Raw genomic sequence first — 14,633 nt, 5'->3', positions numbered from 1 at the left:
CTTGGCCGCTTTTTTGTTTACGACTTTTCCGGATTGGTTGATTTATATGTATGCTTAATTTCAGCTTTGCAGCACGGAACCAAGTCTCGAAAAGACGGACATGGCGAAACTATAATAAGGGTTCCTAGTTGACTACGGAAAAAGATCCAATATAATTGATCTTTCCCCTATTGAGTTTTCCCCTAATTTTCATTTTCCTATCGACTGATATTCTAATATATTATTATATTTATATTGCACACAACTGTATGTACCTACGTGAATTTTGGAGTATAACAAACCCAACTGGATATCCAATATTACAAGGACGACGTAAACAAAACATCGTATTGATTGGAAAAGTTGTATTCGGTGCTATCTCGCAAGTCTCACAATGGATGACTAGTGTCTAACTTGTAAAATACAAGCGAATGCGAGTAATGAGTATTTATTTATAAACAACAGTAAATTAAATTGTTTTAACTTTTCTCCAATTACCAATATACCTACATCTTCCAATTAGTAGGTAAAGTTTTTTTTTCAGTTAGGTTCGTCGTTAGTCGACATATTGACATTAGAATGTGTAAAGTTACGAATTATGTTTTCTGCGACAGCAATTTATCGAATATGTTGTAGGTGGAGGCGGTCAATAACTTGAGACTAAGGGTAGTCTGAGTCTACAACCCGAATCAGGTCGTAGCTATGACAACTGATTCTTAAACATTCTCCTGTAACGTCGTGGCCTCGTAGCCTCGGTGTCAATGGTTCCGTAGTCAATACATTTAAATTGAACCCATAAAGGTGACATTCGGATTTTAACTAGCTTCATACTGTTGCGACATTACTCGCCCGTTGATGCTACCACTGTATCTGTCAATTTCCTTGATAAAATGAGGGACACGCATCATTACTGTCGCGATTATGGCGTTTCATCCGTCACTCATATTATCAAGAACATTTACAGATACTTACAGCGGCGGCATCAACGCCGCCGTAGTAACGTCGCAACATTAATGCAGCTGCAGTTGACATCTGAATGTTAATTTTATAGTTTCGCCATCTCATCAAAGTAATTTAATATAGGTACGTATTCAACATCGTAGCTGTTTTATGTTTTATACTTGTAGAATAATAATATGTATATTTGAAATAGTATCTTGTACAACATAAAAATTTATGTTTAATATTAAACTGTTCGTACTTTTAATTTTTCTTGCACCTATTACTGCTTGCTCTCTGTTTGGCCCGAGGGTTAACTGGTAGAGAATGCCTTCTGGCATTAAGTTCGCCTTTTGTACAATTTTTTTACTGTGCAATAAAGTTTAAATAAATAAATGAGGATTATAATAGAGGAAATATCTATAAAATAGTAACAAAAAATTGTATGGGTTAAAACGGAATCGGAATGCCAACAAATACAAATGACAGAGTTATATTTAAAAAAAGTATCCTTGTAGGACCAAGAAGAAAGATTTTTCAATAAAATGTATCATTTATCCAGGCCAATATCCTGATATGTATATTAAGCAGTAATGGTAATTTTGCAGGTTATTTAATAAGATTCACGTCTCTATTCACATATTTATTTTCTTTAGGTATCGTACAATAATACGATGAACAATAATGAATGACCCAATATTACGTTTTTATTCGTTATGGAATGTCTAAGTACAATCTCAAAGTTACTGTTATAATGTAATATGAATAAATCCGCTAATTTATGTGTCCATACTACCCGCTACTTATAATCAACACCCAATGCCGTGTAAATAATTAAGAGGTCTATGATCTGGCGAATTGACATGTAAATGTAATCCAATGACAGTAAATAGCTACGTACAACACTTCAGATCTGGAACCGACTACTGGGCATCCGCGACAAACAGGCTAATATACGAGTATGTTATGCAACCAAACACAATTTTGCGTGTTCTTTAGTCATCATTGAGAATTAGGAGTTACAGCTACGATATATACATAAAAAACATTCTAGTAGATTCTACTAGGTACTTATCAGCAATTCAGCACACATAATTAACATGTACAATTTTCTATGCGCCCACACTAAATCGCTTAAGAATTAACTATTAGTAACCTTTGTCTACATTACGGTGCATTTGGAGCTATTCATTTTAAATATGAGTTTTATTTATACAGTCACCGAAAAATATAAATTGATTTCACTATTTATTTTAAACCATAATAGTACTACCGATGATACTATCTTTGCCATTTTCGAGTATTTCCGAGTATCCAGACTCATCAGAGCAGGCACTGTCGTTGTCCCCTGAGTTTTTAAAAACGTCCGTTTCCGAGCTAGAATTTAAACTGTCCATGTCTGTGCCATTGTTAATAAGCGACTCAAACTTGCCTTCGAATTCATTAAACACGGCATTCATGCGTAGTGGTGGATATGTCGATCGGCGCCGGAACGAACTCTTTTCTCCAATTGGCACAAGGTTTACTTCATTTTGAGCATCAACTGCACTCGAGCAGCCGCCCTCACTCCCGATGCATTCAAAATTTTGTATCCTTTCCGAGGCAGCAATCTTCTGTACGCTTTCTGAAGATTCTTTAACCTCATCTTGAACGTAGTGCGATGGTAACGAGGTCGGCTCGGCGTCAGAGTTCACCGTGCTGGCCGTCTCGCAGCCCGATGAAACTGATCCGTCGTCGCTATCCGTGACGAGGAAGTTACTTTGAGATAATAATTGCAAATTTCTGTTCTCGCCCATGCAAGTCGGATTATTAGGCAATTCGCTTGATTCGGAGATCGATTCTAAAGTATGCGTTCTTTGTTCCTGTTTCTTGGCTTCATTTTGACTAGCTTCGTTATCGCTTAAATTATCGTCCATATTTTTTAGACTTTCCTGCACAAGGAGGTCAATCAGTTTATCCGAGACAGGGCCACTATCTGAATGCGAGCGTGTCCTGTGCATTACGCTCGGGCAGGACAGTTTGCGTGGGGACTTAAGGCGTTGTAACATTGGCGAAGAACAGTAACTCGTGGCAGAATCCTCCGATAAGGAATTCCTTGCCCAATCATTACAGATATTTTGCTTGGAATTCATTTCCGCTTCCTCTTCGTCCTCCTCCGAACATAGTTCTTCTATAGCACCAAGCTTTGGAGCGGATTTTGATCGCTCTAAAGGTGGACGATAGTTCATTGCACCGACGCTCAGAAGAATTTTTCTTCGTGGCATGCTTGGATTATCATATACACTATTAGCAAGGCTTAATCTGGCGTTCTGTTTCGATATCCGGTCTTTTTTGAATTCAAGAAGTGCTTGTTTTACTTTAATTTGGAGTTCTTCCGTGATCTTTTTTGAGACAGTTTCTTTGGCGCAGAGAACAGCGTGACAGCGCAGTTCATGTTTCAGTTTTTTCCCCTCGTGGCGATATACCCAGCAAAAAAGTTTAGGATAATGAGGAGGACTGGCACAGTATGTGATTCGGTGGGACCAGTATTCAGTGAGACCGTGCTCTTTGGTGGCGCCTTTCAAGCCGGAATTAGAAACGGACAATTTCATAACCACGTCAGGCTTTGAAGATTGCTGGTAGTTCCGCCACAAGGTTGCCAAAGGTTTCTCGACACAGCTTTCTCCTGAAATATAAGAAAATACTAAATTAAAAAAGAGGAAAAGAGGTTTTCTATATTTTGAAGTAAAAATTTAATTGTTTTTTTAGGGGTCAACTAGGCATCCTTATAGTTTCGCCATATCCGTCTGTCCGTCTTTCCGTCCGAGGCCTTGCTCCTTGATCGTTAGGGTGAGAACGGTTTAGATCGGTAGTTATGCGCTTGGATGGCGCTGTAGGCGCATAATTATGCTTAGTATACTTCTTGTCAAAAGTTTTTGTGTTTAAAGTTACATGAGACAGTTAAACGAACTCGGACTTGACCAGTTTTATTATAGGTAAATTATGCGCTAGCTACATGTATTTTGCAATCAGCTAAAATCGCAAAGGTGATTTTTATACCTTATATGTCGACTGTACATAATTTTTAAGCTATTTGTACTGGTACCAAACATTTAATTAGCTAGCTTATTAATATGTTCAGGTACATCCAGAAACCTTTTACGTTTTAAACTCAAGGTTGTCCTAGGCATCCAACCATGCAATAAAATACGGAACCCTAAAAACCATGACTCGAGAGAACATTTTTACTACTTATAGGTATTTGTTATAAATTGTATTTCAACAAAATAAACTATGTTCAATAAAACGAAGTACCTGCTGCTAATGTAAAAGAAATACATGTATCCATAGAAATATTATCTTGAATAACACGTAGATATTGCCATTTTTTAAATAAAATATCTGGGTGACCGAGCTTCGCTCGGAAAACATATAAAAACACGAAAATGCGCGTTTTCCCAGAGATAAGCCTAGCTAGATCGATTTCTCGCCCCCGAAAACCCCCATATAGTAAATTTCATCGAAATCGTTAAAGCCGTTTCCGAGATCCCCGAAATATATATATATATATAAATAAATAAATAAACAAGAATGCCTCGTTTAATTTAAATAAATAAGCATTATTTTATGCGGAGCAATACTGAATTGATGAGAATTCTTAAGTTACTAACGACTTATGTGGACGCTGACTTGCAACATTGCTGCAGCGCTGACGCGGGCGGTGTCACTGTCAACTCCTTGATAAAATGAATGACGGATTGAACGTCCTAATCGCGACGGCAATGCGGCAACAACAGCAACGCAATTTATCAAGGAAACTGACAGTGACAACGTCCGTGTCAACGCTGCGGCAGTAACGTTGCTACAGTCGCCAATACAACCGAATATAACTTCAAAGTAGACATTCGGATGGCAACTGTGGCTACATTATTGTTCCGGCAGTACCTACTATAGGTACAGCGGCGTAGACACGGGAACTGTTACTGTAAATTTCCTTGACAAAACGAATGGCGGATTGAACGTTCTTATCGCAGCAGTAATGCAGTAACAGGCGTCTTCAGGATCTTTATAAACCTACGCATTTACATCTAGAACATGTATGCACATCGTTGGGTAGAACGGGCTTCGGTGTTAGAGCACATAGCATGTTCACTCATACAGAAGCATTCGATTGATCTCTCCCGGCTGAGCCCGCAACAGCTTCATTATACACACAACTATACAATTTTGTTTCACAATTGAGAAGATTTTTAACACTGATAGTGTTTATATGTAATAACACACACGTTTTCCGTTTCGCTTTTTGTTGGAGTAATAAACATTATTTTCTGTGACTAATAACTTCAAAACAACTATTATTTCCTTATGAGTTTACGGATATATTTAGTAAATTAATAAACATTTTACCTACCAATAAAACAAGCGTAAATGGACCGACATAAATGTTAAGAAAGCTTGTACTATTTGAAACCAAAAAGTAAAATACAAATCAACATGAATATATAGTAATTGTAATTTTAATTAATAAAATAAGGAAAAATAATAAGAGCGTGGCACAGAATTAGGGATAGGAACTCTGATGCCCGCGCGTGTTCGTACCTAATCTGAGGCTCTAATGCAGGGGTTCCTAACCTTTTCAGTCCGGTCACCCCTATGACTAACTAGGGAACCTGATTTTACCCCTCCTCCCAATGGTAATAAAAAATAAAACGTGTACGTTTGTTGTATTGTTATATTAGGTTAGCTTATTACCCCCGTAAAATACCAGTTTTACCCCCACGGGGGTAATTACCCCCAGGTTAGGAACCACTGCTCTAATGTGAAAACGAAATTCCTTTATCGCTCTTCCATATTCGAGCGTTAGAGAGGCAGATAACGAAATTTTGATATCCATTTTTCGCGGTATGATGCAAAAGTTAGCCATCGCCATCCAACGTGGTAATGCGGCGTAATTGCAAGTTTTCGTTTTTATGATTGTACGTACTATTAATTTGAATAACGTTATTTCACAAGAATAAATAGGTACTTAGATCAGCCACTCTCAAAATGTGTTCATTTCATTTCATTTCATTTCATTTATTTAACATTAAAAGTCATGTGCATTACAGAAGATGTTAGTAGAATGTAGTCAGTACATGACACCCGGGTAGGGCGCATAATGTTAGTACTTATGAGGTACCCAATTTCCTACTTATATATATGTATTTTATTCTAGTGAGTATACCAATTATAATGCATGCATATCTAATTTAACTTAACACTTAAAATAATGTTCGAGAAATTAAATTCTGTATTAAATGTCATTTTCGGTTACCAAGGTTATTAATATTATACAAACACATATCTAGGTTTATTTTTAAATGTCAAAGTTAAATAAGTACCTACTAATGGTTAATGCTTTGTGTCAATACGCAACTGGATCAAGGATTTAATGTCATTTTCTACTAAAATTATTTACATTATAAGGTCACAAAAGATGAAAGGGATCATATTGTTGATAGGTTATGTTGCCTTACGAATTAAATTCTAGCAAAGTATCATCATTTAGAAACTCGTTTATTGTGTAGTACGACTTTTCGATAAGTAGCTCTTTTAGTTTCCGTTTAAATAATTTATTGTCGGGTTCTTGTTTTAACTGTTCGGGTAGTTTGTTTACTATGGTGACGCATCGACAGTATGGACCATTTTTATACATAGCGAGTCTTGAAATTGGCAGGAGAAGTTGATTTTTATTACGTCGGTTCGAGGTTACTTTTTGCAATGGGAATAAATTTGAATGATTCCTAACGAACATTGCCGCTTCCATGATGTACATACTTGGTAATGTAAGTATCTTGTTCCGCGGAACCCTAGGGTTCCGCGACACCCCTGCAGGGGTTCCGCAAGAATTTAGAATAATTTAGAATAATAAAATAAGCTTTAAATTAGTAGATTATCTAAGTCAGCGGTTCTCAATCTTTTTTTTTGACGGAACCCTTTTGGAAAGCGAAATACTTGATGGAACCCTACAATAAAACAATAGTTTTTAGAAGTGTATTTTTTTATTAATAAGCATAATAATTATATGCTTATTAGAAGTGTATTTTTTTATTAATAAGCATAATAATTATATGCTTATTAATAAAAAAATACACTTCTAAAAACTATTGTTTTATTGTAGGGTTCCATCAAGTATTTCGCTTTCCAAAAGGGTTCCGTCAAAAAAAAAGATTGAGAACCGCTGACTTAGATAATCTACTAATTTAAAGCTAAAAAATTATAACCTGGCAGCCTAGGCGCCACATCGCGCTACTCTCTTCATCAATCTATGCCATCTACGGCATTGATCAGTGTAAAAAAGTCGTTTTTTTTAACCGAACTATTTCCACCATCACTCCATTTCATTCAACAAACCTCTACCTATTATTTGTCTATTTTCCTATTAACAAATGTTTCCTTAACGTAACGGAATCACTGATATAAGCTCTAATTACTTTAATTCCATAATGTATTTAAGTCATCATTAATTTCGTAGTAAGTACTAAATAGTTTTTTTTCACGATGTGAGTGCTGTTTGTAGCAGTAATTAGCATTAATTAACAAATGGTAAATTTGTCTCTATTTTATTCTATTCGTAATATCATATAGATACCCGGTTTATAAAAAAACCCATCCTTCGCAACAACGGAACTGACCGACATATGCAAAATACCACAACGGTTATAAACAACATATATAATTAAATTGTTTCCGACGTACTCATTCCGATAATTGAAAGAATCGGACGTTGGTTTCCTTAGTTTAGAAAGAATAAAGCATAGATATCCTGATTTGAGGATGACTCACGTTAGACCGGGCCTACCGGGCCGTGTCCGAGCCGGAGCTTTCGACGCTTACTTTTTTATGACAGACGACAGGTGATCACCAATGAAGATAGGTTATAGGCGTTCCAAAATTGAAGCTCGTAACTTGTGACAAGTTGCCTTTAGAAGTGGCTGGACAAGCGAGAAATGTGCACGTGCTAACGAGCTCCCGCACACCGAAAGAGAAAGACACGACCTTATGTTTAACAACGAGTGTAATAAAGATGGATGGAATGAGAAAATTTATCAAAAATAACGGATTTCTTCGTAGGCACAGAAATAAATATGGGAGTATTTTTAGTGCTCCTCAAGTATGAGTATAACCTATCTATGTTATATAATATCATTGGTGATTGATATAAATTACATATTCATTAGATTTATTAATGTTTATTTTATATACGTTGACAATTAAAAGTGAATTGACAGACATGACATGACATGACATATGAAGACCATCGATAATGTTCTCTATGATCGATATGAAATGAGGTTAGAGTCAGACCGAGAAAAGTCTGCAGCGATTTTGATAGCCCACGCAGTGCAAGTGTCATTTTAAACGTCAAACTTCTATGAATTTATGACGTGTAAATAACACTTGCACTGCGTGGGCTATCAAAATCGCTGCAGACTTTTCTTGGTCTAACTCTATAACATTCGTCCGCCTTTAAAGATTTACACGTCCATCTCATCAATTAACCGACGAGGTGGTTTAATGGCACGCTTGCTTCGACGCGGTGCCATCGGTGTTGTAGCTGCTGTGGCCTTGCTAGACTCATTCTGAGGTGAGCCAGCTGGAGTAACTTCTGGGTCAAGTTCCACTCCAGCTCCTGATCCTGGACATGGCATTGCGGATCTATTGGTTTCCAGTACTGGCGTCGATAATGCAACTGGGACCATAGATGATTGAGAAGCTTGCTCTGCAGGGCTTTCTTCTAGATCAGGCAGACGGGATCGTATATGGTCTGCGTGATACCTCCTCTCCACCCCGACTGGAGTGTTAATGACATAGGAGTATCGATGCGTGCGTCGAGACACTGTGGCAGGCTCCCACCGCGGCTGCTCCCTGCTTCGCACATACACAGCATCACCTGGTCTATAGTTTGGCGTCTGGCCGTCGGGGTCAACATTTGCTTGTATCTGTTTGTATTGTAATGAACGTCTAGCACTTGGTCGGGCATTGTCAAGCACACAATGTAGTTAGAACATTAAACATTAGCCTCCTTTCCCAGGCTTGATCTGGCATAGACCATGAGAAAATTGGTAGATCTGAAAAGTATTAGGTCTATTTTCTTGGCATTTGAGGCAAGCTTTCACATGCGTGTCTATATCTTCCTCTATAGTTGGCCACCAAACGTAAAAACGTGCCAGTGCTCTCATTGCTGAAATGCCTGGGTGTCCACGATGCAGATATTTTAGGGTCGCTTTCCTTAGAGTATCAGGAACAATAATACGGCCCTGCCACATGACTATTTTATCTTCTAGTGACAACTCACCACGCTTCCGAGCGTATGGTTTTACATCGTTTGAGTATTGATGCTCACGCCAACCAGTTTTTATAAGATGATATATTTGTTTCAGCGTGCTATCTTTGCGTGTTTCTTCTCGTATAACGCTTTCAGATAGTGCGAGATCACCAATGCTGTCAGTCTGCGCTACAATTCTGTGAACCTTAAGCTCAGACTTGGATGGCAGTTCTTCTGGGTTGGGCATTCTTGATAAATAGTCTGCGATCAGGTTGTTACAACCTTTTGTATACTTAATGTCGTAATCATAACTTCCAATTATTAAAGCCCATCGTACTAGGCGATTATTAGCGAGTTTGGGTAAGTTTCGTTGAGATCCCAAAATGTGTATCAGGGGCTTATGATCCGTGACTAATGTAAATTTCGTACCGCGAAGGTATTGGTCAAATTTTCTAATTCCAAAAAATATTGCGAGGGCTTCCCGGTCTATGACAGAATACTTTGACTCTGCGGGTCGGAGTTTTCGTGATGCGAAAGCAATTGGTTGTTCAATATTATTCCTCATGTGAAAAAGCACTGCTCCGACCCCCTTTTCGGAACCATCACAGGCTAAAAATAGTGGGCATTTGTCATTGAAAGCTACAAGTGGTTTAGAATGTACAATCATTAACTTAGCACGTTCAAAAGCCTCAACTTCCTTGTTGGTCCATTGCCATTTCATCCTGTTTCCAGTTAGTGCGTGAAGATCAGCACAGACGCTGTGCAAGTGTGGTATAAACCGCTCGTAGAAGTTGACCAACCCAAGGAATGCTCGTAGCTCCTTGGCGTTAGTTGGTGGGGACGCTTTGGCTTCTATCTTTGATTTTGTAGGGCGTACTCCATTTTTGTCAATTGTGTGCCCAAGATATTCGACTTCCGGTTGTAAAAAGGTGCATTTCTTTAAATTGACTTTCAATCCGGCTTGCTCCAGTCGTCGTTCAAATACGGTACGTAATGTTTCAAGGTGGTCTTTGTCATTTTTCCCTGTAACCGCAATGTCATCAAAATAGACTGCTACATTTGGCAATCCCTCTAGAAGCTTGTCAAGGTAATGTTGGAATATTGACGGAGCCGTCGAAATGCCAAACGGCATTCTGTTGTAGACGTAGTATCCTTTGTGTGTCGATATTGTCAGGTATTGTTTAGATTCGGGTTCAATTTCAAATTGTAGGTACGCATCTTTTAGATCAATTTTCGAGAATTTCTCACCATCCGCTAGACTCTGGCGTAGTTGGTCAAATAAAGGAACATGGTGTGCGTGTGTTATTACAACAGGGTTAAGTGTGCTGCGGAAGTCACCACAGATTCTGATCTGGCCATTGGTTTTCACCACGTTAACTGTCGGTGTTGCCCATTGAACCGGTGTTATATTTGGGTCTACTCTGGTTATAATTCCTTCTTCGACCAAACGATCTAGTTCAACTTCAATGTTTTTCTTCATTGAGAATTTAATTGATCTGGCTGGGATGTGTTTCGGTTGAGCATGGGGCTTGTCATGTACGAGGGGCGTTCAAAATATTCTCGGTATTGATATCTTACAACCTCTTCTAAAATTTCTTTCGTTACTGGCCGCTAAGGTTTATTCATTGACATTAAAAAAAAGTATAATTCGAACCGAGATGTTCTTTTGTTTTTCTGCAATTGCTGAACAAACATGAACATCATGTGGGAATTGACAATGTTAACTAAATTAGAACATCGATGCGTGATAAAATTCTTGACAAAACAGGGTAAAAATCAAAAAACCATAAAAGAGGAAAAGGATTGTGTTTACCGTGAGTCTGCTCCTTCTTTATCTACCATTCAAAAGTGGTCAAGCGAGTTTAAACGTGGAAGGGAGAGTGTTGAAGACGACCCTAGACCTGGCCGGCCTGTAGTAGCTACTTCACAAGAAAATATTGATAAAGTGGAAAAACTTATATTGGAAGATGGTCGAGTGAAGGTAAAATCTATAGCACAAGTAACCAATCTCTCTATTGGTACCGTACATGATATTATCCATGACCATCTTAATATGTCAAAAGTAAGTGCAAGATGGGTTCCGCGAATGCTGACTCGGCTTCAAAAAGACATGCGTGTAGCTTGTTGTTCCGATTTTATTGACCTGTGCGGTGAAAATCCTGATGAGGTGCTGCAAAGAATAGTTACTGGAGATGAAACCTGGGTTCATCATTATGACCCAGAGAGTAAACAAGAGTCCATGCAGTGGCACATTAAGGGTTCAGCTCATCCCAAGAAGTTCAAGGTCATCCCTTCAGCTGGCAAGGTCATGGCCACGATATTTTGGGATTGTGAAGGAGTATTACTGATCGATTATAAAGAAAAAGGTGTAAATATCACAGGACAGTACTACGCTAACATTCTACGTCAATTAAAGGATGCAATCAAAGAAAAGAGGCGAGGAAAGTTAACCAAAGGTGTTATGCTTCTGCATGACAACGTCCCCGTCCATACTGCTCATATTGCCAAGGCAGCTATTGTTGAATGTGGGTTTGAAACTGTTACTCACCCACCGTATAGTCCGGACTTAGCCCCCAGCGACTTCTTTTTGTTCCCTAATCTTAAAAAGGATCTGCGTGGAAATAAATTTTCCGATGATGAAGCATTGAAGGCGGCAGTGGAGGAGCATTTTTACACCAAAGATAAAAAATATTTTTATGCAGGATTAAAAAAAATAATTGATCGATCTTTTAAGTGTATGAACATAGGGGGGGAGTATATTGAAAAATAAAAATATCAAACTTTTCGTACTTGTTTGTTTTCATTCTCATACCGAGAATATTTTGAACACCCCTCGTATGTTTACTAGATAATCTTTTACTTTTCCAAGTTTGCCGTCGAAGAGAGTTGTATGCTTGTCCAAGAGCTGTTTTAGTGTAATGGATTCGTGTCGAGTTTTCTTGATCGAGTAGACTGGCTTTGGGAAATCCATCTGAAACATTTCGCTCCACTGTAGGCCGAACAACATAGGGTCAGCTGACTTCAATACAACAACAGGAAGTAGTTTTTTCTCATCTTGAATGCGTACGGTAACGTTTGTTAGACCCTTTGGTTTGAGTCTTGTATTTCCATATGCGCGCAAGCCGGGAGCTTTCATGAGAGGAGGAGCTCCGATACGCGCCCACAATTGGGTACTTATAATCGAATAGAGTGAACCGGGGTCCCAGTCCAACGTGCAAGGAATGTCGTTGATGAAGACATCAATTTTTTTACTGTCCTTGCTGCTCGTTTTGCGTATTTGACAGACGGTGTCTGTTTCATCTCCGCTGTCATTTGAGTAGGAAAATTGAGATCAGTGGTTGCTGTTCCCGTCGTACTTAAGTTTGTGCAACTTGTTTCTTTCAGTAAATGTATTTTGTTTATTGTTCCGGTTAGGAAGGCATGCTTTGCCGGATTTGATGCAGCAATCCTCAAAATGGCCAGGCGTGTTGCACTGTTTGCATGTATGTGCTTTGGCAGCACATTGGTTAAGTGGGTGTCTTTCAGGCTCACCGCATCTCAAGCATTGATGGGTCCGTAATTTGCGCGGTGACGTGTTCTGGTACGATTTGGGGTTTCTCTTAATCTTATTGACTTTGACGTGTGTGTCTGCATCGCCTTCTGCTCGTTCCCGCGATTGAGCAACGCTAAAAATCTCTGAGAAAGTCACTTCTTTCATCTTACCATCTTAAATTTCTTGTAGGTCCGGCCATTTTTGTTTTAGATCGATCTGTAATTGTTCGTGGTTAAGCCCGGTTGCAAATCGGTCACGTAACTGTCGTTCTAATAGATCATCGCTATAGCCACAATCTTTACTTATTCTTTCAGTCTGTTAGCGTAATGTTCCATAGATTCGTTGTCTTTTCGTATGCAGTTCCAAAAGTCCGTTAATGCTCTATATCTTGTGCGTTTGATTCTAAATAGGTCGAGGAGTTTATTTCGAATATCCGCGTATGTGTACTGTTTTCAAAGTGTGGTGTAAGGGCAACCTTTATTTCGTGAAAAGTTTTCGGTGAGAGGCAGGTGAAAAGCAGTTCCTTTTGTATGATACGTGCATCCTCGCCCCAAAGTTTGCATTTTGTTTCAAAGTAGTCGATAAATTTAAAAAGCCGTTGTAAACATTGTTTCTGTTACCGTTAGTGTTCGAAGAGCTGGGTGACTCCGTGCCGTGTGTCGTTGTCGGCGTGGGAGTCGCGGCAGCTGCGTTTTGCTGTTGCGTTAACAGCAATTGTAATATGTCCGAGATTTGTTGTTGTTGTGTAGCTTGCAATGCAAGGAATTTGTCAAATTGTTCGCTGTTCATTTTGTGACGATTTTTTTTAATCCTCGTCGCCACTGATATAAATTACATATTCATTAGATTTATTAATGTTTATTTTATATACTTTGACAATTAAAAGTGAATTGACAGACATGACATGACATATGAAGACCGTCGATAATGTTCTCTATGATCGATATGAAATGAGGTTGTAACAGTGATCACGTGATGTTTTCCATAGAATACGAAGCGCCGGAAGCTCCGGCCCGGTCTAACGTGAGTCATCCTTAATGAAGAGATTGATAACATTAGTTATTTATTTTTTAATTGGATAAACTCCAACTCGCGGGATAAGTATTAATTATAATATAAGTAAAGTACTATTTATTAGTCGAGCCCTTGCTCCGGGATTTTGGTTTTAAAGAAATAACGCAACATTGCGTCTTTGTCTCAGATCCCTAATATGTACTAATTATGGCGTTGTTAAATCTAAGTTGTCGTACGGTAACCGTGGCGGTGTCTTTATTTCCGTGTGCACATGATATTGTGTAATCGACGGATTACATCACTGGCGCGTAATGCCCGCAACACACCGGCTGGCCATCGCAACTCGGCCGGTTGTGTAAGAGCGGCCTTATGCCCCACATGTCCTGCTGCAGCGTGTGTGCATTTTTTTTAAATATAATTACATCAATGATATGGTTTACTTTTCCTTAGAAGGCTTTAGCGCTAACTACATACAACGATCTACAAGTGTATATAAGAACATGAATCGGTTTTGAAATAGGGCATTTTTGAACTTTGCAATAGCATTTAAGTAGTAGCTTTGCGTATATCTAAATCAAAATTAAATTAAAATTTTAACCTGCAATCAAATTGAACAATTACTATGCTATGCATTTAAATAAGGAAAAAACAATTCTGTGGATAACAATATTAAGGTTATTTAGTGAGTACTCCCGTCAAATAATACCGTTGCGATCAGATTCTATTAAATAATGTCTACCACATACCACATAGATGATAGATACCACAAACGCTCACTTATCTCGTGCAATGAGTCATTGAACTGTCAGTACAGGGAAATAAATCTTAGTAGTGTGCGATGAGAGTGAAAGCTGCAAGCAGCGGCTCGCCGGCGCCCCGACC

At 38.6% G+C, this 14,633-nt stretch overlaps 1 protein-coding gene and 1 long non-coding RNA gene across 2 annotated transcripts in view; one reads left to right on the top strand and one right to left on the bottom strand.

Moving 5' to 3' along the window:
- The window catches only part of LOC134660854 (uncharacterized), an 848,341-nt gene that overhangs the window by 86,188 nt on the left and 747,520 nt on the right, over nt 1-14,633 (top strand). The window lies entirely within an intron of this gene.
- The window catches only part of LOC134660807 (uncharacterized), a 48,029-nt gene continuing 35,402 nt past the window's right edge, over nt 2,007-14,633 (bottom strand). Inside the window, exon 2 of the mRNA XM_063516606.1 lies at nt 2,007-3,583. Within this exon, the coding sequence (XP_063372676.1) occupies nt 2,172-3,583 (1,412 nt within the window). The 3' untranslated portion in view covers nt 2,007-2,171. The remainder of the gene's footprint in view (nt 3,584-14,633) is intronic.

The sequence above is a fragment of the Cydia amplana genome, chromosome Z (genome assembly GCF_948474715.1).
Source record: "Cydia amplana chromosome Z, ilCydAmpl1.1, whole genome shotgun sequence".
In the NCBI taxonomy this organism is placed as follows: domain Eukaryota; kingdom Metazoa; phylum Arthropoda; class Insecta; order Lepidoptera; family Tortricidae; genus Cydia; species Cydia amplana.
Note: the sequence above shows the minus strand (reverse complement) of the source record. Positions and strands in the feature narration are given on the sequence as shown.